Source organism: Ovis canadensis, chromosome 2 (genome assembly GCF_042477335.2).
Source record: "Ovis canadensis isolate MfBH-ARS-UI-01 breed Bighorn chromosome 2, ARS-UI_OviCan_v2, whole genome shotgun sequence".
NCBI classification, from domain to species: Eukaryota; Metazoa; Chordata; class Mammalia; order Artiodactyla; family Bovidae; genus Ovis; species Ovis canadensis.
Genome location: NC_091246.1, coordinates 190,894,752 through 190,920,419, shown reverse-complemented (window position 1 = coordinate 190,920,419; position 25,668 = coordinate 190,894,752). Strand labels below are relative to the sequence as shown.

The following is a 25,668-nucleotide window of genomic DNA, read 5'->3' as shown; positions in this document are numbered from 1 at the left end:
CTGAATTGTACACTTAAAAGGGTCAATTTTATGGTATGTGAATTATACTGCAATTTTTTAGAAAAGAAATGAAACAGTGATACAACTGTAACACTGGATGAACATTCGAAAGGTGATGCTCCTTGAAAAAAACAGCATAAAGGTCACATACCAACTCCATGTATATAGAATGTCCTGAACAGCACCTCCACAGAAACAGAAAGTAGCTGCCAGCCTCGGGGTGGGGGGCGATAATGAGGAATGGCTGCTACTGTGCAGGGGGCACTTTTTGAGGTGAAAAGTATGTTCCACAATTACATCATGGTGATGGCTGCACACCCGTGTGAATATCCTAAAAATCGCTCAGTGGTTCAGTTTAAAGGGTGAGTTTCATGGTACATGAATTCTTCATAAAGCTATAATTTTTAAAATCTTTAAAAATCGAATTGAGGGACTTCCCTGGTGGTCCAGCGATTAAGAACCCTCCTGCCAACACAGAGGACATGGTTCAATCCCAGGTCCAGGAAGACCCTACATGCCGCAGAGCAACTAGGCTTGTGTGCCGCAACTACTGAGCCCAAGCTCTAGAGCCCACATGCCACAACGCAGACCCGAAGCAGCTGAATTACTAAGAAATGAAATTGAAAATATCAACATGAACTGATGGACCCCTTTGCAGAACACTGAAAACAAGCCTTGTGTTATCAATCAACAGCTATTAATCCAAATGATTTTAATAAAAGTTTTAGTATTAATTTCTCTTATACTCATATAACAATCTTAAAATAGAGAAAATATGAAAATTTGCCCATGCTTCATAGCAGTATCCTCCTGTTAACATCTTTCCAAAGGGACAAATATATGACTACCTCAAAAAAACCACCCCAACACCCAGTATGAACTCAACACCACTGTAAAGCCCCTCAGCTGCTTATTTCTAAACTTTCAAGGATAAATGCAGCAGGAGTTCCACTGAGTCCTCTGACCCTGGAGTCCACATGTCCCCATGTGGCTGCATGGAGGCGCCTCAGTGCCAGGGAACAGTGCTCATTATGAGAACATGAGCTTCGTCCTGAGCCACAAGCTGACTACCAGCCACTGCCAGAAGTCTCAAAGCAGTTGCCACCAAAATCTCCCCATTGCCAACCTCACTTATCAGCAAAGCAAATAGCTAAAAGTCTTTACATACATTAGGCTGAGGATTAAAAAGGTGGCTCAGTTGCAAAGAACCCAGCATCCAGGGCCCCTCAGTCACCCATGTGGTAAAGGAACCTCCCCACACTGAGCTGTCTCTGGCATGGCCTACTATTTAGGCTGGATGATTCCCCGTATGGGGTCTCCTGTGCGTGTTTGGCAGCAGTCCCGCCCTCTACCCAGTGGGTGCAAACAGCTCCAGACACCGCCCATTATTCGGAGTTAGGAGGGGGCACAGAATCCCCTCCTTCATCTCCACTAATAGCTGCTCCTCTAACCCCTTCTCCTTAAGGAATCTTAATTCCTCTCCTCACCATCTCTTCTTCCCTAGCCTCTGTTACACAAGAAAAATAAGGAGTCTTTAGGAAGCAAATTACATTTTTAAGCAAAAACATAGACTTCCATAGCAGATCCTGAGATTTGCCTCTCTCATGCAAAAATGTTGTGGGTAAATTAAAGAGATTCTGCTATATTTCCCTAGGTTAGCCTCTAGTATATAATAAATAAAAGCAAGTGTCAGAAACAAAAGTATACAAATGCTGGAGAGGGTATGGAGAAAAGAGAACCTTCCTATACTGTTGGTGCTGCTGCTGCTAAGTCGCTTCAGTCGTGTCCAACTCTGTGCGACCCCATAGATAGCAGCCCACCAGGCTCCACCGTCCCTAGGATTCTCCAGGCAAGAACACTGGAGTGGGTTGCCATTTCCTTCTCCAATGCATGAAAGTGAAAAGTGAAAAGTGAAAGTGAAGTCACTCAGTCGTGTCCGACTCTTGGCGACCCCATGGACTGCAGCCTACCAGGGTCCTCCGTCCATGGGATTTTCCAGGCAAGAGTACTGGAGTGGGGTGCCATTGCCTTCTCCAACACTGTTGGTGGGGGGAATGTAAATTGGTGCAACCACTATGGGGAACACTATGGAGGTTTTTCTGGAAACTAAAAATAGAACTGCCACATGATCAGGCAGTCCCACTCCTGGGCATGTATCCAGACAAGACAATACTTCAAAAAGACACATGCACCTCTTTGTTTGCAGCAGCACTATTCACAATAGCCAAGACACGGAAGCAACCTAAATGTCCATCCACTGACGAATGGGTAAAGAAGATGTGATACACATGTAGAGTGGACTGTTACTCAGCCATAGAAGAGGATGAAATAATGCCACGTGCAGCAACATGGATGGACCTAGACATTATCACACCAAGTGAAGTCACAAAGAGAAAGAGGAAGACCATATGATATCGCTCTTAGGTGGAATCTAAAATACGACACAAATGAGCTCATCTATGAGACAGAAACAGACTCACAGAAATAGAATGGACCTGTGGTTTTCACGGGGGAGGCGGGCTTGGGGAGGGATAGGCTGGGAGTTTGGGATTAGCAGATGCAAACTATTATATATAGGATGGATAAAAAACAAGGTCCTACTGTATAGCAGCACAGGGAACTATACTCAATATCCTGTGATAAACCATAATGGAGAATAATATGAAAAAGAATATATGTAGAATTGAATCACTCTGCTGTACAGCAGAAATCAACACATTATAAATCAACTATACTTCAATTTAAAAAAAAGAAATTGGTCATGCAAAAACACAAACAAAAAGTTTCTCATGATAAGGTTCAGGGGAGTATGACTCAGGAGGTGATGGAGGTTTTGGTCTGAAGCTCATTCACTGAAGGGCACTCTTTAAAGAAACAAATACAAAATCACATACATAATATTAAATACAAAAATGATTATCTCAAAGGAGAAAAGGAATCACAATTCATTATACATTTTATTAAAAGTAAAAATACTCTGGTGAACCCACCGTCGGAGTCCTTTGTGTGACATTCTCCCCTTGACTGTAGGGGACCCCGAGACTGGCTTCGAACCAAAAGAATATGGCAGCTGTGATGAAATGACCTCATGACTACATTTCTATGTAGGAGGATCTGTCTAAACTACCAGAGATTTGCCTGCTGGCTGGGGAAGAGTTGTCTGCGGAATGGACCACACAACAGAGAACTAGGGGCAACTTCCAGGAGCCAAGCATGCCATACTGCATCTGCCAACAGCCAGCGAGCTGGCAGGAAGCTGGATACCCTCCCTGCAGCCTGAGACCCTAGGCAGTGCCCTCAGCTCAGCCAGGCTACACCCCTGACCCCTGGAAACTGGAAGTGATGGCTGTGTATAGTTTGAAGCTGCCGAATGTATGGTAATTTATTACACAGCAACACTACAAATACCACTGACTCCCCAAATCTAGTACAATAACAATCTTGTTAATTAACTGTCTGGCATACCTCTAGAATACTGTCCTATGTTGTATACACTTGCTGGATATGCTTGAACTATCTTGTCATATGCCAGTGATCCTGAAATATTTCCTATAGAGCATTAAAAACTCATGTAGTCTTTCTTCTAGCATAGTTGATCTAAGTTTCCCTTTGATGATGGTTTACAACTTCACAACTACGTGACACTTTTAGTAATGAAGGTTTGAGGACTCTTGGCAAATTTTAGCGACCTCTATCCATCTTCCTTGTAAGAGGCTGTAAGATCTGGAAGAATCTTCCAGGCCAGTTTCTGACTCCATGTTTCGAGCCCATTCCTCCTCTGCTTCCCACACACTTTCTGTGCCTGCTGCATTGGACACACTCGTGCCAGGACATACCCCTGGCCCCGCACCTCCCATCACGATGCCAGGTTGAATCAGGTGGGCGGTAGGAATAATCCTGGTGGGCAGCAGACACTGGGACAGCTGTTGATAATCCAACCACAAGCCCAGTGATTCCAGACCACACAAATGTGCCTCACTGGTCCTCTGCTAGGTGTATCCTTAATCTCACTTCCCTCAGCCATATCCCAAAATGTCACGGCCACCCAACCCCACGCTACACAGGAGGCGGCTGGACAGGGGGTCAGAGTCTAGTGAAAAGAGAGGATGATCTTAACTGACTGTGGTGACAGTATCTTCGCTTACAAATTCTGGAAATCATGTGTCACACAAACACACTGCCGGCAAGAGGCCTCGAGGCTCAAACTCTGGTCTGGGGGCTCTGCTGCAGGACCAGCAAGTGGCCATCAAGCAAGGACACTTGCTGCCACAGGAATCAAGCCTGTGTTGTCACACTGGACTTGCACCAGCGCCGTTACACTCAGAAAGTGATGGAAACTTGGAACTTTACCCTGACCAATGGGACAACTAGCGCACACGTGATGTCTGTCACTTGAGAAAAGATGAATTTCTTAACGACAACTCCTCTCTCACTGTCAGTATGTCCCCCAGATCAACGGTCACAAAGCTAAGCACCTGGCTCACTCTTCAGATACACCTGTGCAAAGGCGCCCCCTATGCTCCTGTCATAATTCAATCATGGGCATAATGGGAGCAGGGACCCCAAATACCCTGTGCCAGAGCTGAAATCATCACCTAACATCAGCAGTGCAGAGGTTACTCTGGTTAGAACCTGCTGGAAAGCTGTTCAGAAGCCACTGTAACATAATTTACCCCATGACTCTAATGCGCACGGGGGAACAGGAACACGAGGGATGGGGCAACAGGAGACCCGGTGGGGAGGCAGCGTGTGCTGGCGTGTCTTACCTCATCGTACATGAACTGCAGAGTCAGGGCCGACTTGCCAACCCCTCCACTGCCAACCATGATCACCTTGTGAAGGGCCAGGGAGCTCTGGCTCTTACTCTTGTTTGCAGCCATCCTGCTGGTTTTCTGCGAGACGCGGCTGGAGGACCCAGTGGAAGAGCTGCCAAGAAAACAAACAGAGACTCAGAGGCGGTTTGGTTTCCACCCAAAGGAAGTCAAATGAAAACTCTATGCTCCGTACAAGCCTAACCCAGATGTCCCAAAAGAGAAGTCACTCATCCAGGTTCCAGGCAGAGATAAAGCCCCAACCACTCCGCAGTCATGGACCAGGAGTAGAGTGAAGGCAAGACACAGAGAAGAAATGAGTGTGCGCAGCTGATGGCCCATCACCAGAGAGGCAGGGAGGAGAGCCACCATCAAACCCGTGGAGGGGCCAGACAGTGACCCCACACCATCTGTGCCCTGGGAACTGTGCAGGGGCCTCAGCCTTGTTCTCTGTATCCTCACGACCCTGCCCCACCTCCAACACACACATGCACACAGCCCACCCAGGGACCAGGAGGGACTCTGAAAAGGGTGAGTAAACCTGCTTTTAACAATCAGCATCCCTTCACAATACAGGACAGTTAAAAGGAGGAAAACTCAATTTTTTACTCCACATTGATTTACACTGATGAACTAAAGTGAGTTAAACTTTTTTAAAACAACTATTACTCAGTATCAGTTTAGTCTCATCAGAAGTGAGATGACATATGTAGAACAGAACAACCTTGGTGGTGTGGGAAGAGAAATTATTCTGAATAAGTACATTTAACACACACCTGAAACTTGGGATCTAGTTAAACTTAAAAGCTTCTGCACAGCAAAGGAAAATCATAAACAAAACAAAAAACCTACAGAATAGGTTGAAAATAGGAGAAAATATTTGCAAATGAGGCAATCAACAAGGAATTAATTTCCAAAATATAGAAACAGCTCACACAACTCAAAATCAAAAAACAAACTTCCCTGGTGGTCCAGTGGTTCAGAATCCACCTGCCAAGGCAGGGGACACAGGTTCAACTCCTGGTCTGGGAAGACCCCACATGTCATGGGACAACTGAGCCCACGTGCCACAACCACTGAAACCCGAGAGCCTAGCGCCCGTGCGCCACAGCGGGGAAGACAGCACAGTGAGAAGCCGAACAGCTCGCCGCAGCTAGCCCAAGAGGAGGCCTGCAGCCAACAACAGAGACCCAGCACAGCCAGAAATAAATACATCTTTAAAAAAAAACCCAACTGAAAAACGGGCAGAAGACCTAAACAGACACTTCTTCAAAGAAGACACACAGATGGCCAATAGACAAAGGAAAAAATGCTCACTATCACTAATTATTAAAGAACTGCAAATGTACAAAAGTACAATGAGATACCATCTCACACTGGTCAGAATGGCCATCATCAAAAAATCTACAAACAAGAAAAGCTCGAGAGGATGTGGTGAAAAGATGCAGCCACTATGGAAAACAGTATGAAGGCTCCTTTAAAAACTAAAAATAGAGTCACCATATAATCTACATAAACCAAGTGCCCGTTTTTATTTTGAAAGATCTGTATGGAAAATCTCTTTCACATCTGCCAAGGCATAAGGAAAAAGGGTGTGGGCTTGGGCATGTCATGGACCCAAGTCTGGTTCTGTCATTTGTGAGATGTGGACCCAGATGCTTGTTACTCACTTTCTCCAAGCCAGTTTTCTTTTCTGCAAACACAAGTAAACCATCACCCACCCTACAGGATTTTTCTGAGTCTTAAATGAGATAACATGTGTGAAATACCAAAGCACTGAGCCTAGCATGTAAGAGGAACTTAACAGCTGGCTTCCTTCCTACCTCATTTTAAGAGTTCTTTTTTCTAATTAGACATGATGGAAACCTACTTCTGACAAAGTAATTTGAAAATACCCCCAGCTGAAAAATAAAATATGTCTAAACACACATATCATTGGGTAACATAAAACATCATGTTAAATCGGTGGTTCCTATCCTCAGTGGCAAAAGGGAATCCCTGGGGAGCTTTACAAACATCCCTGGAGATTCTGATTTTGGTCTGGGCTCCCTGGGAACATCTAAATGCTTCCCAGGCAATGACAGTAGATGCCGAGGTTGAGAACGTCTATTAAACGCACAGGTGAGCTCAGTAGAAAGTAAGAAATCCCCAAGTCGGGGAGAAAAAAAATCAGAGCAGTAAGAGCTGGTATTTCCACAGTTCTGGATGGCTGCTGCTCTTGTCTGTATAGTCAAAGCTATGGTTTTTCCAGTAGTCATGTATGGATGTGAGAGTCTGGACCGTAAAGGAAGCTGAGCCCTGAAGAATTGATGCTTTTGAACTGTGGTGCTGGAGAAGATTCTTGAAAGCCCCCTGGACAGCAAGGGGATCAAATCAGTCAACCCTAATGGAAATCAACCCTGAATATTCACTGGAAGGACTGATGCTGAAGTTCCAATATTTTGGCCACCTGATGGGAAGAGCTGATTCATTGGAAAAGACCCTGATGCTGGGAAAGACTGAAGGCAGGAGAAGAGGGCAAGAGAAGAGGGCAAGAGAGGACGAGAAGGTTGGATACCAACTCAATGTACCATGAATTTGCGCAAACTCTGGGAGATAGTGAAGGACAGGGGAGCCTGGCATGCTGCAGTCCGTGGGGTCACAAACAGTCAGACACAATTTAGTGACTGAACAACAAGTACCACCACACAGGGCTTGGAGGCCAGGCGCCCCTGCCAGGTGGGCATTAGAACTAAGACTCTTCTCAGGTGGGAATTGAGAAGCCAAGACCCCTGAAGGAATGGAAGAAGTTCCCTCTACCCTTCTGGGTTCTTCTGACTGGTCTGAGAATTAACCTGATGTGAGACAGATTAACAGAGACAATCCAACCAAGTTTAGCAGCACAGAGACCTAGGAGAGACCCACACAGACTGAATCCCTTGTTCAAGTGGCCAAGGAGGATGTTGAGGGTGGGGAGAGTCAGCTCAGGCGGTTACCAGGAAAGCCCAGTAAACAAGGTAAGGTTGCCATGCAGGTTGAAATCCTGCCTGCTTCACTGATAAGACATTCTAGAGATTCCATCATCCTCTTCCTGGTACAGCGACGGAGACGCCCTTACAAATGGAGCTGTACTTGATAGCGTCAATGTTTCCTACAGAAGTTTAGCTCCTATACGGTTTTTGGAATTTTTTCCATGTCTGTTGTTTCCTGGAAAACAAGCATTAATATGCCAAAGAGACATATCTGGGGGCAGTAAATTCTGTTCCCCTACAGCAACAAGAGGGGAGGATGACAAGGAAGTGTGTCTGCCTGAGCCCTGGCCGAGGAAAGTGTGCCCTGACACTCTATAACCACAGCACTCCTGCAATGCCAGAAAGAAAAAGTAACCCCAGGCTGGTCAGGGGGCTAAACACAATCCCTGAGAAGCAGGGACAGCATGCAGTGAAGATAGCTCAGGATTGCTACAACCAAAGGCCAGATAGGAGCCCACAGCTCCATCCTATGAGACAGTTAAGAAACTAACCACTCAGGAGAGCTGGCAACTGTGACAAGCAGGACTTTGCAGACAGCCATTATAAAGAGTGTATTTGATCATTTTTCACAAAGACAAAACTAAAATGTGAGGAGGACTGCATTATCAAAAGGCCAAGAGTTGAAGAGAGTTGAGGTTGTCTACAGTATTTTGAAAGTATTTACCACAGAAAGTAATAAAAATGTAGTGGGCGGTGGGGGTGGGGAGGAAACAACCCCATCTTAGTTCACTGGCTGGGGCCCTGAAAATCAGACTGACGAAAAACAGATTAAGGAGGAAAAACCAGACGGGTGCATCTTGCACACACACAGCAGAGCTCAGTGGGGGTGACTCCAAGGGGACGCTTAGAGCTTGGGCTGAGAGCATCTGAACCTGAAAACAATGAGCATTGCAGGGAAGCGACGAGACAAGCGTCAGGAGCCTGCACTTCCAGGAGTGGGAAACCCGGGCAAGGTGAACACAGGGGGCCTAAGGCACGGTGCCAGCTCTAAGCAGCGCCTTCTCTGGCTGATTAGGGATCACCCCGCCCTTCCGGGTACAGAGGGGAAGGTGCAGAGTTTTTCTTTGTGTCTGTCACTTTTCAATTGCCTTCAGCTCAAATAAGCATGTCAAAGTGGCATCTCTGGGGGAGGCATACCCTGACCCCCTTCAATGCTCAGCAGAAATTTAGAAAATACACAAAACTGTCTTTAAAAAAGAAAAACATCCTGTCATCCAGAGATAGTCGCTATTATCAGTATTATTTCCTGCTTGTATTTTAATCAATATATTCTTATACTTTAATCCATATATCTGTATATAATTGTATACTTTAATTCTTATATTTAAAATCTTTCTAAGATCATATATATATGTAGATTTTCATTTTACTTTTCATGTATCATATCTACCTGTCTCCTTAAGCAGAGAAGACTGAACATAATCATACCTTTTCTGGATGATTTAAGATCACCATCTCTATGGAAACCAGCTGTGTGACCAACCTTGGGCTGCTCCAGGTGGGATCACATGTCTGCTTGCTCCCTTCAGGCTGGATCCTCAGTCCACTCCTCCTTTTCTTTTTTAAAAAAATATATTATTTATTTGGCTGCTCCAGGTCTTCTTGTAGCATATGGGAATCTAGCTCCCTGGACCAGGGATCAAACCTGGGCCCCCAATGTTGGGAGCATGGAGTCTTAGCCACTGGACTGCCAGTTCAGCTCAGTTGCTCAGTCGTGTCTGACTCTTTGCGACCCCTTGAATTGCAGCATGCCAGGCCTCCCTGTCCATCACCATCTCCCGGAGTTCACGCAAACTCATGTCCATCAAGTTGGTGATGCCATCCAGCCATCTCATCCTCTGTCGTCCCCTTCTCCTCCTGCCCCCAATCCCTCCCAGCATCAGAGTCTTTTCCAATGAGTCAGCTCTTCACATGAGGTGGCCAAAGTACTGGAATTTCAGCTTTAGCATCAGTCCTTCCAATGAACACCCAGGACTGATCTTCCTTTAGAATGGACTGGTTGGATCTCCTTGCAGTCCAAGGGACTCTCAAGAGTTTTCTCCAACACCACAGTTCAAAAGCATCAATTCTTCGATGCTCAGCTTTCTTTACAGCCCAACTCTCACATCCATACATGACCATGGGAAAAACCATAGCCTTGACTAGATGGACCTTTGTTGGCAAAGTAATGTCTCTGCTTTTGAATATGCTATCTAGGTTGGTCACAACTTTCCTTCCAAGGAATAAGTGTCTTTTAATTTCATGGCTGCAGTCACCATCTGCAGTGATTTTGGAGCCCAAAAAATAAAGTCTGACACTCTTTCCATTGTTTCCCCATCTATTTCCCATGAAGTGATGGGACTGGATGCCATGATCTTCATTTTCTGAATGTTGAGCTTTAAGCCAACTTTTTCACTCTCCTCTTTCACTTTCATCAAGAGGCTTTTTAGTTCCTCTTCACTTTCTGCCATAAGGGTGGTGTCATCTGCATATCTGAGGTTATTGATATTTCTCCCGGCAATCTTGATTCCAGCTTGTGCTTCTTCCAGCCCAGCGTTTCTCATGATGTACTCTGCATAGAAGTTAAATAAGCAGGGTGACAATATACAGCCTTGACGTACTCCTTTTCCTATTTGAACCAGTCTGTTGTTCCATGACCAGTTCTAACTGTTGCTTCCTGACCTGCATATAGGTTTCTCAAGAGGCAGGTCAGGTGGTTTGGTATTCCCATCTCCTTCAGAATTTTCCACAGTTTGTGATCCACACAGTCAAAGGCTTTGGCATAGTCAATAAAGCAGAAATAGATGTTTTTCTGGAACTCTCTTGCTTTTTCCATGATCCAGCGGATGTTGGCAATTTGATCTCTGGTTCCTCTGCCTTTTCTAAGACCAGCTTGAACATCTGGAAGTTCACTGGACTGCCAGGGAAGTCCCAATTCCCCCTTTTCCAATTATGTGCTTTTTAATAAGCGTTCTAAGCAATTAACTAGATAATTAAGCACATTTGAATTGTGACTAAAATAGGGTAAGTGGGACGAGGAGCAGACCTCCCCAAAGGCTCAGGTGGTGAAACTGCTTTTGACCGAATGAATTTCTGGGCCACGACCGTCGCTCACTACAGGGCTGAGGCCGGTGCCTGAGGCTGGAAACTCTAGAACACCAGCCTGCCACATGATTTCTGTGAAGGAACCTTGCTTCCATGAATTATTATAGTTGTATGAAAATAGAGAAATCCTTTTCCAGATTAGAGGCAGGGGTGCTTTCAAACACATGTAGACATCTAATTCTGAGCTGTTATTTTCAAAATGCAAAGTCAGTTTCTCTAGAAGAAACAATAATAAATGGATTGAGGACTGGTTTGACAAATCCACAGGTAATGCCAAAGTGTCTGTGCTCAGAGCTCAAGAACTGAAATAACCATGGTGGCTATACAGTCTGTATGACCTGTGAGCACCTGACATGAAGAGGGAGAGGGCAGGAGGATCAGCAGTGTCCCCCGCCCTGGACCTGACCCGGAAATGGCAGATGCCAACCCTCCAGACTCCTGTCCCTGGAGATGATAAACCCCTATTTGTTTAAGTCATTCTGAGTCTCTTTATTGTTACTTGCACTGAAAGCATTTCAGAAGGACTCTCTGCACTCAAGAAACTCAAAGTCTAGTGATTAGTTACAGAAGCTGAGTGAATGATTCTAGTGCGGGGTGACAGATTCTACGGCAGAAGTACAGAGGAGGGACTTCCAAACCAGAGAAGAAGGTCAGGGGACATGACCCTCAGTTCTGCAGGAGAACTGAGCCCTGAAGGAAGTGGCCAGAGAGGCTACAGAAGTATAGAGGAGGGACTTTCAAGCCAGAGCAGAAGGTCAACGTGACTCTCAGCTCTGCAGGAGAACTGAGCCCTGAAGGAAGTGGCTACAGAGGAGGAGAAATACCAGGAAGAAAACACGGCAGTGAGGCTCAGGAAGGTCACATTGATGATTTCATGTTTATAACAGATAAGCTTCACCAATAAATGTGTTCTTAAAAAATAACAGCAGTCTTTTCCCCCAACATTTTATTATGAAAAGTTCCAAGTTTTCAGAAAAGTAGAAAGAGTTGCATGGGGAACCCATATTCTTATCACCTGGATTCTACAGTCAACATGTTGCCACTTTTGCTTTATCGCATACCCGGTCACCGGGCATCCCTCTCCCCATCCATCAGTCCACTTGGCTTTCTCACGTGTTTCCATGGAAGCTGCAGACATCGGCACCTGCCACCCCTAACCAGCAGACATCTGTTTTTCACAAAGCAATTATACCTCTCCCAGAACTCTTAATCTCTTTTCATTAACTGTTTGAGTTCGTCACCAATACCCAAAAGCCACAACACAGACTTTCCTTCAGGGCCGGGCCCATAACACCAAGTCCTAGCAAGTTCACACCTTAGAGTAGGACGTCTTTTACTGGGGACTCAAGAAACACACCAGCAGACACCCTTTCCTATGTCTCTACCCACCAACAGGAAAGCTCTAAAGTAGGCTTCATTTTTTGTCCAAAAAACATGTAAACACGACTCTGTGCTAAGCTGTGTATCTCTGCCCTTAGAAAACTCAGTCTAAGGGAAGATATATAAACAGGGCATGGAAACAGAACTGCCCACATGCAGTGATAAAGATGGGCCGAGGTCTGATGGAAAGTGTAATGAACTCTGGGAAAAGAAGTAGGGAAATGTTCAACACAGAGTCTGAGTTCATCCAGCAGTGGGCGTGAGAGAGGGATGCTTTCCACTTGGAACAGAGGGCGCGTGCCAAGCACTGGAGGCAGGCAGCATCTTGGCGGGTCCTGATGTCACGTGACAGTGAAGCACAGGTGTGAGGCAGCGAAGTGCCAGGTGTTGTGTCTCAAAAGCTAGATTGTTCATTTACACACGTGTCTGCTGTCTCTTCAGTTGTGTCTGACTCTTTACGACCCTATGCACTGTAGCCCGTCAGGCTCCTCTGTCCTTGGGATTCTCCAGGCAAGAATACTGGAGTGGAGTTGCCACGCCCCCCTCCAGGGCATCTTCCCAACCCAGGGACCAAACCTGCAACTCTTTCGCCTCCTACATTGGCAGGCAGATTCTTTACCACTAGTGCCACCTGTGAAGCACTGTTCATCTACAAATGAACCTAAAACACTGTCTTTAGAAGCATATCCTACAGAAACAGGGAGCCACTGCAGGGCGGGTCCCCCGACCCAACCTCACTGTAAGGCTTTGGGTCAGTAAGAATGAACATGTACCCTCCCATACAGAAAATCAAGACACCTTCATTTAGATGGCTTGGCAGGGAAGCAGAGAGCTGGGCAATGCTTGTCCTATGTAATGTTCTATAGGATTCACTAGTATTAGATTGGGCTCGCTACCACTTAGTGTTGATTCAAATACAAGAACACATATTTATCTGAGAAGTAAAATTCTGAAAGTAAATCATGATATACAAACATAAACCAAGCAAATGTGTGTTATGAGGAAGGGGTGGTTTCTACTGCACCCCAGTCCCCTGGACTAACATGGTCATGAGTCTTTCCTAGGCTGGAAGAAAACAAATTGGAAGGTAGAGTCAAAAGGAAAAATATAGTACCTTGCCTGTATCATAGGGTTGTCATAAAAATCAAATGAGAATTTGAAAATTCAGGAACAAATTCACTCCTCAGTCCTCATAAAATTCAAGTGTCCTGGGTAACATGGTGCACAAACGTGCACAGGGAGTGATTCAACACTTTATGTGTGCCAAGAACGGCATTTAGTACTTTTTCTTCAGATAGTAACCTGGATATTACTAATAGGCCATCATAATATTTCAGTCTCTCAGAATATTATTCATGTTTTTAATCCTTGAGATAATCAAAATGGGGGAGAATCCTAAACCTGGGACACTTTAAGCACCAAAATAATTAACAGGCAGTAAGGAAAGCAGACACTAAAAAATGAGGAATTCACGAATCCATACCTATAAAAAATATTAAACAAGGGAGACAGGAGGGCCCCCCCTTAGGGAAGAACACCAAGAGCAGGCAAATCAACATAGGGGTTCAGTTCAGTTGCTCAGTCGTGTTTGACTCTTTGCGACCCCATGAATTGCAGCATGCCAGGCCTCCCTGTCCATCACCAACTCCCGGAGTTCACTCAGACTCACATCCATTGAGTCAGTGATGCCATCCAGCCATCTCATCCTCTGTCGTCCCCTTCTCCTGCCCTCTATCCCTCCCAGCATCAGAGTCTTTTCCAATGAGTCAACTCTTCCCATGAGGTGGCCAAAGTACTGGAGTTTCAGCTTTAGCATCATTCCTTCCAAAGAAATCCCAGGGCTGATCTCCTTCAGAGTGGACTGGTTGGATCTCCTTGCAGTCAAGGAACTCTCAAGAGTCTTCTCCAACACCACAGTTCAAAAGCATCAATTCTTCGGCACTCAGCTTTCTTCACAGTCCAACTCTCACATCCATACATGACCACAGGAAAAACCATAGCTTTGACTAGACGGACCTTAGTCGGCAAAGTAATGTCTCTGCTTTTGAATATGCTATCTAGGTTGGTCATAACTTTTCTTCCAAGGAGTAAGCGTCTTTTAATTTCATGGCTGCAGTCACCATCTGCAGTGATTTTGGAGCCCAAAAAAATAAAGTCAGCCACTGTTTCTACTGTTTCCCCATCTATTTCCCATAGGGGTGGGGAAGTGAAAAAAGCAAAAAATCAACATTTTGCAGCTATCAGAGTAAAGACTGATTCAGGCAAGAATGGTTAGTAGATGCTAAATCTAAAGGGGAGATTGAGATAAGGAACAGGATATATGCAGGGTCTTCAAGTGTCTCCACAGATTCCTTATGAATCCGGCTCTGCACTTTAGTATAGGAGCACTATTCTAAGTGTCAAGACAACTCCCAACTGTTCGTACCACTTTGTTACAATCCAAACTAGGAACAACCTGATCTAAATTAGGTCATGAAGGGCCCTCCCCCAAAAACAGCATTCTCAGACATGAAGGAGCACAGGAAACAGATGGATTGCAGGGACAGTCAATGCTGAACACGAAAAAAGAAGAGCGCAGTGATGCCATCTCTGCAGGCAACATCATTTCCATTAACACTGAAAATCCTATCTCTCGGCACCTAACACCTATTATTACATCTGACACAAAATATTACATCATTGTGACAAAATGACTGTGTATGTGGGTACTCGTGAGAATAGAAATTGACAGCACTGAGTGCCTACATCACTGTCTTTTTAACGATATGACACTAACTTCTGATTTGTAAACAGTCTCACACACATTCCCTGGACAGAGAGGTAGGTAGTATCTTGTTCATGTGTGTGTCTCCAGGGCCTACAGAGAATCAGAGACCTAGACAGGCCCAGAGAATGAATAAAGAGTGAATGAACGATGAGAGAAGAGTTCTGAAAAATAAAAATGAGGACACATTTTAAACAATTTTCTGTAGTAAAAGTACATTTCTCATCTACCTGTCAAGGAAACATTGGCTCGAATGCTACATTGTGAATACAGATTCTAAAAGGTAAGCAATTAAAGCAGCAGCCCTCCCCAGAGGTTTTTATTATAGTTTAGCAATAAATGTTGTTAGCTACAAAAATCATAATTTTTAAATGCACACATGTGCACATGTACACAAACATGCTCAGCAGCCAATCTGAAGAGATGAGTCAAAGATGAATAACTATAGATCAGAAAGATAACTGCAATAGATTGAAACATATCTAGTTTGTTCACAATGATATTATACCAAAAAGCGCCTTATTCATCACCTTCGGAGGACTAGTGAACAAGTCATTATTTTAAAAACTGGTAAAGGAAAAGAATTAAAAATGTTATCTTGCTTGTTTCATACCAACTGTACCAAATAATAGATGAGGCAAAGATTCCCTTAACAAAATATTCTAATTAATCAAGAACAACAAAATTTGGGATATCACCACTTTGCAACTCCTCATGAGTTAAGAAATCAAGGTATCAGGGGGAATTCCCTGAAGGTCCAGTGGTTAGGACTCTGTGCTCTCACTGACAAGAGTGCAGGTTTGATCCCTGAAAAGGGAATTAAAATCTCACAGGCTGTGTGATACAGCCAAAAAATAGGAAAAGAAGTTGAGTATTAATGGCTGCTAACATTACAAAAAAGATACAACTTGACATCTTGAGAAAGACCCAAAACCATGAAAGATGTAGTCTTTCAAAAAAACAACAACAACAACAACAACAAAAACTTCTAAATCTAACTACTGAATTACTGGAAGTGCAAGACACAGAGGAATATGCTGAATATACCACAGACACACCATCAGCAACACAGAAGCTATAGAAGCTCTATGCAATAAGTCACCCAATTTTGTCAACAAACTTCAAGAAAAAAAGATGAAGAGGGAACCTATAAATTATGAGACCTAAGAATCTTATCAACTGATTAAAATATATGGACCTTATTTGGAGCCCAAGTTGAACACACAAACACACACATAAGTAGACTAGAGAATTCTGAACATTTGGCTGGATTGGATAATACTAAGGAATTTTTTTTTTTTAATTTCAAATGACTACATTTAACTTCATTACAAATGAAGCTAAATGAAATATGGAATTTGTTTCAGAGTTATCAAGGGGAAGAGAGTGAGTAGGGATGTAGAGGAAATAAGATTAGCCATAAATTGGTCAGAAACTGTTGAAGCTGATTGATAAACACAAGGCAGTTCATTTTATTAGTCTTTGCCCTTTTGTTTAAATTTGAAAATTTCCACACTAAACAGCTTTTTTAAAATAACGAGGACAAAAATATAGGTGCCTGGGTCCCACTCCCTTAGAGATCCAAATTAGGCACACGGAAACCTAGGTTCTTTGTGTCCAGGTGATTCCAATTCACACATAGACTGAAAACCACCCCATTAGACTGAGTTCTTTGAGAATAGAGTCTGTATTTCGTTTACTGCAATGTCACCCATTACCTATCACAGAAAGCATATCTAAATACTAACTGAATGAACTAAGATCGGAGCCAATTTGTCACCTTAAATTTTAAAACAACTAGAATACTCATCTGGGTGGAACTAATCTGGAATTCCCACTTTCTAATAACTGTTAGCTGACAATCTCACAGTTAACAGTATGCGACCACCTTCGTTTTTTTCAAGGGCCATGGTTCATTGCTTTCTTAAGAAAATTGATTCACTTTTCACAAACTGATTCAAAATTATTTTCCTGATTTTTCTAGTATCCTGGTGGAGATGAGAAATACCATCACTCAGCTCTTTGATGTCATCCCTAGAGATGATCTCTTTTTCATTCAGCCCATCATATGAATTCTTTTCCTCTTCATATTCACCACCTAACCAGAGAAGCTTATTCACCATAGACTTTTCTATTGAACTTCTGTTCTTCAAATTCAAGTACTATAATTATTTCCATATATTCACTCTGCAGTTGTAAAGCCTATTAGAAATAGAGGATCCCTGAGTGAAAAAGAAAGTTTTTAAAAGACTGTCTTGGGAAAGTGTAGAATTTTACCAAGGATCGGGCAAAATCATGAAGGTTTAGAACAAATGCTCACTTCCAAATAATGAAGTAAATTTAAAGAAACAAAGTGATTCTGATTTGAAAATTCATTCTTGAACTTTCACAATTAGAACAGAGTAGAGGAGACTTCCCTGGTGGTCCAGTGGTTGAGAATCCGCCTGCTAACGCAGGGCACATGGGTTCAATCCCTGCTTGGGGAACTTAAGATCTCACATGCTGTGGGGCAGCTAAGCCCAGGCACCGCCACTAGACAGCCCACAGGCCACAAAAGAGAAGGCCCTGAAGACCGCAGAGCCAAAAAAAGGAACAGACAGAAACTCTACACACCAGGAAACATGTCTGTTAACACTTTCAAATTCTATCAATACCTAAATTTTAATTTTTACTAAATCAGGTTTGGAACATTATTAGTGTATTTATAGCAACATTTTGGAATCCTACCTTAAATCATTCATAAAAACAAATGGATAAGCCATGTTACATCATAAATTCCAATTTATGTTTCAATTTTTGATGGATACGCTCCCAGGACTAAATTATTACTTTAGTTTCTTAATGATGGTCTGCTTATCAATCTTTATATTGAGGGGAAAAAAAGTACAAATTGCTTCATCTTCTCTCAGCGAAACCTAGAAATTAAATTCAAGGCAGTATTTTACAGATTTGCTTACACACTCAAATCTTCCATATGATATGTGTGGTGGCAGAACATGTCTACGGCAAGACTGCATGTCTCCAGAAGCAATGGTGTCAAACCACAGATTTAATCACCCAGTAAAACAATCGGTGTGTACTTTCATATGCTATTTTATTTCTTTCCATAAATCACTAAACTTCTCCAAAGCTCTCCCAACTCTCCTCCAAAATAAAAAAAGCAGAGGACTGCTTACAATAACAACACATTAAGAATAACAGGCCCTTTGTGTAATCTCCAAAATATTCAAAAAGCTCATACAACTCAACAACAACCAACCTGATCAAAAAATGCGCAAAAGATCTTAATAGACATTTCTGCAAAGAAGACATACAGAAGGCACATGAAAAGATGCTCAGTGTCACGAATTATTAGAAAAATGCTAATCAAAACTACAGTGAGATACCACCTTACACAGGTCAAAACCACCATCATCAAAAACTCTATGAAGAATAAATGCTAGAGAGGGTGCACAGAAAAGGGACGCCTCCTGTACTGTTAGCGTTAGTCGCTCAGTCGTGCCCGGCTCTTTGCCACCCCATGGCCTGCAGCCCACAGGCTCCTGTGTCCACGAGATTTCCCAGGCAAGGATACTGGAGTCAGTCAGCCATTTCCTTCTCCAAGGGATCCTCCCAACCCAGGGATCGAACGCGGGTCTCCTGTACTGTTGGTGGGGATGCAAATAGATGCAGCTAGTATGGAGGTTCCTTAAAAATTTACAAACAGAACTACCATATGATCTAGCAATTCCAGTCCTGGACATATATCCCAACAAAACTTTAATTAGAAACAATACATGCACCCCCACTATGTTCATAGCAGCACTGTTCATGATAGCCAAGACACAGAACCAACCTAAATGTCAATTCGCAGATGAATGGACAAGGAAGATGGTACATATATCCAATGGAATACTACTCAGCCATAAAAGGACAAAATAACGCCATCTGCAGCAACATGGACGCAAGTAGAGATGATCAAACTAAGTGAAAAAGATAAATACCATATAATATCACTTATACATGGAATCTAAAATACGGCATAAATGAACCTAACTACAAAACAGAAACAGACTCACAGGCGTAGAGAACAGACTGTGGCCGCCAGGGTGGGGAGAGGGAGAAAGAGGGACTGGAAGTTTGGGGTTAGCAGATGCAAACTATTACACAGGAAATGGAAAAACAATAGTCCTACTGTATAGCACAGGGAACTATATCCCATCTCCTGAGATAAATAATAATGGGAAAGAATACAAGGAATGTGTGTGTGTGTGTATACACATGTGTACATTTGTATGTGTGTACTTTGCCATGGCAAAGTACAGGTGGTAAAATGAATTTTAAAAAGATTTCACTATGTAACACACAACATACACAATTAAAGTACTGTCTGCCTAGCATCCTTTTCCAGAGACGGCTCCCCTCCACCAGCCTCATGGCTATTACAGGAGGAGGACAGGGCTGAGGCAGATGAGAGATCCATGTTAGTATCTGGCCCCATCCCGGGCGGGATGCTGATTCCAAGGAGGGCACCTGGCCCAAGTTTGGGTGGGAGGCTGAGAGGCTGGGTCCCTGGTGGCTGCAGCTGGGAGAGGAGCCCTGGGGCAGCTGAGAGAGAAGCAGGAACCACTGAGGCCCTTCAAACCGTGCACTGCTCCTTCCAAAAGGAGGGCAGTCTCCCAGCTGGGATTTGGGAATGTCAGTCATCTGATTTTTTATGAGGCACCAGAAATCTGGGTTTTTATATGCAATCTCCCTTTTTTCAACGTCAGTAACTCAAATCTGTTTTTAAAAGCACTGTGAGCAAACAAAGCATGTCTGCAGGCCACCCAGTTTCACAAACTGACAGCTGTCCTTTTTGCCACGTAGTAGAAGCCGATCTACAGCAAGAAAGAGGGACAGAGCCACACACGGCGAGGAACACTGGCCAGGCCCAGCAACATCCGGGGTGGTGGTTCCAGCCGTGCCCGAGCCCTGCACATCCTCTGCTCCTTCCTGTGGCTTCACTTTCTCTCTGAGTCAACGGCAGACACTTGTACCCTCCCAGTGTGCCCTCCTTTGTGAAAGCAGGGGAGGCGTAAGTTAGGAGTTTGGGGTTAACATATATACTCTACTACATATTAAACAGATAACAAACATGGACCTACTGTTCCAGCACAAGGGAACTCTACTGAACAAGTTCCAGCACAGGGAACTCTACTCAATATCTATCCTGCAATAATCTATAACGGAAAAGAATCTTCAAAAGAACACACCTGAATCACTTGTGGTACACCTGAAATGCAAATCAATTATACCTCAATTTTAGGGAAAAAACCCTCTGTGGCATGCTGCTGCTTACCTGACATCTCTGTCCCTTCTTGCCAAGGCTCCAGGTGACAGCACACAGAGCTTGGAAGTGTACAAAGAACTCAAGTCCAGAAACTGAGATCCAGGCAGGGACAGGGGAAAACACACAAGAACACTTCCTCCTGAAGGACTAAAGCATGAACTCCAACATCAATTCCGCTGAAGGAGCTTCCAGGGAATCCCAGCACTCTGCCCCTGTGTGTCAGGACTCTTGTCCACGATGGCAGATGCTCCCAGGTGAAAGCAGCTTAAGCAAAACAGTCCTGGACTGACTCACACAGCAGATGTTCAGGAACAGAGATCGCTCCAGGGACCCAGACAGCAACTCTGGGGTCCAAACTTTCTCTGTTGCTGGTCCCCACAACCATCGCACCCACCGCCACCCCCAGATCCCTCGCCATCGATGCTCAGACCCGATGCCTCCTCCTGCGGTTTTCCACAGACACCTCACGTGCTCAGAGAGGCCTCCCAGACCTCACATCCCCCCACTCTGCTCTTTACGTCTTTCGTTGCCCTGACTGCAGCCTGCAGTTCCTTTTTTTTTTTTTTTTCCTCTACTTCCTTGTTTTTTGCTGTCTATCCCACTACAGGTGAAGCTCCATGAGGCTGGCCTCAGGGCTGCCTTTTCCCTCTCATATCCTGCCACTGTAGGGATACTTCCCTTTATCATCAAATAAAGCATGCTGCAACCTAAGTAACATGAACTTTACCCAAACTACGGTCATCATCGGAGAAGGAAATGGCAACCCACTCCAGTATTCTTGCCTGGAGAATTCCCATGGACAGAGGAGCCTGGTGGGTTATAGTCCACGGCAGTGCAAAGAGTCGAACATGACTGAGCAACTCACACTACATAATTATGGTCATCATGAAATCTGCTGCTGCTACTGCTAAGTCGAGTCAGTCGTGTCCAACTCTGTGCGACCCCAGAGACGGCAGCCCACCAGGCTCCTCTGTCCATGGGACTTCCCAGGCAAGAGAACTGGAGTGGGGTGCCACTGCCTTCTCCTCATGAAATCTAGCACATGGCATATATATGACATTTGGGGATTCATCCATATCTTATTTCTGGTCAGTCAGTTCAGTTACTCAGTCGTGTCTGACTCCTGCAACCCTATGAATCACAGCACGCCAGGCCTCCCTGTCCATCACCAACTCCCAGAGTTCACTCAAACTCATATATTTATTATGACTATAAGTACCATTATTTCTGGTACCTGTAGTCAAAAGCCTAAAAACTGTAAGCCACTACTTATTTTAAAAACAAAGGTTGACAAATGAATAATATTAATATATTGTCTCAGGTTTGAGAAGTTGCCACTAAAAATTTTTAATCTCTTAAGGTTGTTATTTCAGTCTTCTTTGAACTTATTCTGAGGCCGTTGTTATTAGTGATGAGATACCCACAAAACAGATTACCAGCACCAGGTAAAGTAAGTTTATTTATTTGCCAAGTCTACACGTAAACAAAAAAACTGTAGCCTCAGTGGTTGGGTGTTTCAATCCAATGTGCAAACTCCCTACAATTATACCAGACATACTCTAAAAATTAGAGCACCTAATTTTTATAGGAATCTCATCATTTCACCCACTGCTTTAAATGAGGATTTATGGTCACTTGATTGCTATCTGATTGGCAGTGACCTTTCTGACTGGCCATCTCTTATGTGACTTTGCCTCTTAAAAGGGAGCCAGGGCCCCTGCAGGGGACAACTGAACCTGAATGGTCAGGTGACAGGAACACCCGGACAGCGGCTCTGAGCTCCAGGGGCTGCTGCTCACCCAGCCAAGGGTCTCTACAACCACAGGTTCATGAGGGCCACTGCTCAGCCTCCAGTAAATCTTTCTAGCAAATGAAGGTGCTCAGACTGGACCTCTCTGGTTGGTAGGTTTGTACTGTCTTATTGCTTTTCATGATACAGGGATTCCAGGAGTGATGATCCTGGCAGTAAACAACTGAAGTCTGAGTCTTTCTGTAGTCTTAGCCTTTCCCACATGGACTGACTCAGAGAAGGAAACTCGAGTATCCCCTTCCTGTGTGTGGCTGCTATAGCCATCAGCACCAGGGAACAGAATATTTTTATCTTCTCATACAGAGAGACTGTTCCCATTTCTATGAAAGTAAGGAAGCTGAATTAAATGATCAAAGCTCCTTTCCAATTTTTTGCAGTTGTGTGTGTGTTTTTTTTTTTCCCCTGAAATTAGGTCTGCAAAACAAATTAGTGCTCCCCTGTGCCTAAGGAAATTTCTTTTAGGTGTTTCTGTTGCCTAAAGCATATCTCTAATCTGTTCTCCTGAGTGGCAAACAAACAAAACTAAATAAAAACAAACTCAATTGACTAAAACAAAAGCATGCTCTGAGTTGCTCCTTGTAAGCCTCTGGTCTATGCCTCTGGGCACAGGTTATTCCTTCCTCTTGACGAAAGGTCCACCTGAATATCACCTCCCTGGGCCCCACACCCCACTGTAGCTGACCCTCCCAGTCCCTGTGGGCCCCCATACCCACCACCACCACCCACAGCTGCACTGAGATGAACAATGTTTTCCTCCTGGATGAGGTCTGTCCCTCCCACTACACTGAGAGCTGCCGTGTGCCTAACACTTAGGAGACACTCAGACGCTCAGTCCTTGATTTAAAAAAGGCAAGTTCTCCATCTGGGTTGAGAGTCCTCAAAAGGACAAGTGGTAACTAGTAAGATGTGAAAAGTTAATTCGCTTAAAGGGTGATGTTGGTGAACTACAAGCAAAGCAAGGAACAACGGGAGGTAATTTTCAAGCTCTGATATTTTTTTTAAAGAATGTGTAATTACTTCTGAAATAAATACCTCTCCTACGAGACTCTCACTCCCAGTAGAATCTGGGGATCTCACAGGCCTTGATGAAGGCCACCTATTGAGACAGACTTAAATTCCTTCTACCTGCAAAGGAGTCACGAAAGCTACTTCACTTCCTGATGGCTGAATGTCAAGTCTGGAACTAGCACACATGGCCCTGTCCTGAATGATGTATCCAAGTAAGACCCTGTCTAGAGGTGTGCTACCACCGTTTCCATTTCTGCATCATCTACTGGCACATCATGTGCACACAAGCAGAGCTGTGTGACCTGGAAGGTCTCTTAACTGGTCAGTGCAGGGCTGGGAATAGCTGCCCACTGTCCTGCCTCAGGGTCCCCACTCTGAGCCCGAAACTGTGTGGCTCCATTAGTGGACTGGGGTAGGGCAAGAGAGACCTGCAAACATGGTGTGAAATCCTGGAATTGATGAATCAGAAAGCTCAATGAGCGGCAGAAATGCACGGGCAACTAGAGTACAAGTTCTCAAACAAACACCTGGGAGGAAATGTACAGTCCCTGGGACAGTCAGGTTCATAGAAATGAAAAGTAGACTCGTGGGGGCCAGACTGGGGGCCACGGAGGATGGGGTGAGTATTTAATGGGCACCAAGTCAAGGCTATGGTTTTTCCAGTAGTCATGTATGGATGTGAGAGCTGCACTATAAAGACAGCTGAGCGCCAAAGAATCGATGCTTTCGAACTGTGGTGTTGGAGAAGACTCTTGAGAGTCCCTTGGACTGCAAGGAGATCCAACCAGTCACTCCTAAAAGAGATCAGTCCTGGGTGTTCATTGGAAGGACTGATGCTGAAGCTGAAACTCCAATACTTTGGCCATCTGATGCGAAGAACCGACTCATTGGAAAAGACCCTGATGCTGGGAAAGATTGAAGGCGGGAGGAAAAGGGGACGACAGAGGATGAGATGGTTGGATGGCATCACCGATTCAATGGACACGAGTTTGGGTAAACTCCGGGAGTTGGTGATGGACAGGAAGGCCTGGAGTGCTGTGGTCAATGGGGTTGCAAAGAGTTGGACACAACTGAGAGACTGAAGTTTCAGAAAGGGATGACAGAAATGTTTAGGAGACAGAATACTATTGATGATTGTACAACAATATGAATGTAGTTAATACCACTGAACTATACATGTAAAAACTATTAAAATGGTAAATTTTATGTATATTTTACAATTGTCTTTTTGTTGTTTGTTGTTGTTGCAGAGTGGATCAGGAGGAAAAAACTGCTCAGCTTGAAGTCTGAAGCCTGCCCCAAGGGAGTTAATGACCTTGGTTAAGTTGCCTTTTTCAGCCTCAGTCTGATACATAAAATACACAGATCTGTATCCTCCGGGTCATTATGAAAAAATGAGAAAATACCTATCATGATACCTGGCTCTCAGTAAGCTCTTTGCTTTCTGAATACCCCTCTGATATTCTAGAAAAATTTTGAGAGAGAAATTAGCCAAGGAGCCAAAGCTATGCCATGGCCGGGCATCGCCATCATCAGTGTCCTCTCCTCTACCCGTCCCGCCCCAGCCGCCACCTACCAGCTCACTGGCTCATGTGCCCGCTCGCTGCCACCTCCACCTCTGAGCTCGGGTGCGCTGGACTCCTGCACCTTCCCCAGGTGCCCCACCCCGCCATGGGCCCATTCTCCTCTTTCTGGGCTTGAGGCCCCAAGTCCCTCCCGCAAACACGGTCTCCTCCCTCCCCCGGCTCACGATCCTTCCCAGCAGCTGCGCCTGGTATGCAAATGTTGCTGGAGCGGGAAAGACAGTCACACAGCCAGCCTTAGGAAGCATCACCTTCAGTGTGTTTATGATCACACAGCAGGAGCCAGCGCTCACTCTACACTCCCAGAATCCCTGCGAGGCTCCCCAGGCCCTCCCTATGCTAGCTCTCCACCAGTGACCTTGCCTTATCTCCCCAGACAGAGGCCACTGCCCACCTCCAAATCTACCAGAGCCTGTGCCCACCCCCTCCTCATCTCCCGCTCTCAGCAGAGGCCAGCCTTGCACACAGATTTTGGACACCGTGCTGCCCCCACCCCTACACCCAAGAATGTCATTCTGCCATCATCTTCTTTCTTCTGCATCATTAATCATTTTCTCCCTACAGGGTCCTCTCCAACAGCACACAGACACATTCTGTTTAACCTGCATCCTAAACACACCCCCTTGGTCCCCATCTGTCCCTCTAGGCAGTGACACAAGTTCTCTGTAGGCCTGGTTATCTGGACCAGTGCCTCTCAGGCAAATTGCCAGGGAATCTTGTTCAAAGGCACATCGGATGCAGCAGGTCTGGGGTGAAGCCCAGGCTTCTGTACCACTGGCCCCCCAGATGCTGCTCCCGCCACAGACCCCACTCTGAACAGCAGAGCCCAGTGTTTCTTCCCTCAGACCTTCATGTACGAAATCCCTTCTAATCCGCCCCAGCACAGCTTCAAGGAGACCTGTCCCA

The 25,668-nt window shown here is 44.7% G+C and overlaps 1 protein-coding gene across 46 annotated transcripts in view; it reads right to left on the bottom strand.

The window, feature by feature from the left end:
- The window catches only part of RALB (RAS like proto-oncogene B), a 112,498-nt gene that overhangs the window by 27,974 nt on the left and 58,856 nt on the right, over positions 1-25,668 (bottom strand). For all 46 annotated transcript variants that reach the window (XR_011254617.1, XR_011254616.1, XR_011254615.1 and 43 more), the window contains one exon: positions 4,767-4,926. Coding sequence is in view for 43 of the 46 variants with exons in the window: in XM_069577848.1 (XP_069433949.1) it covers positions 4,767-4,880 (114 nt within the window). In the remaining 3 variants the exon portion in view is untranslated. The remainder of the gene's footprint in view (positions 1-4,766; positions 4,927-25,668) is intronic.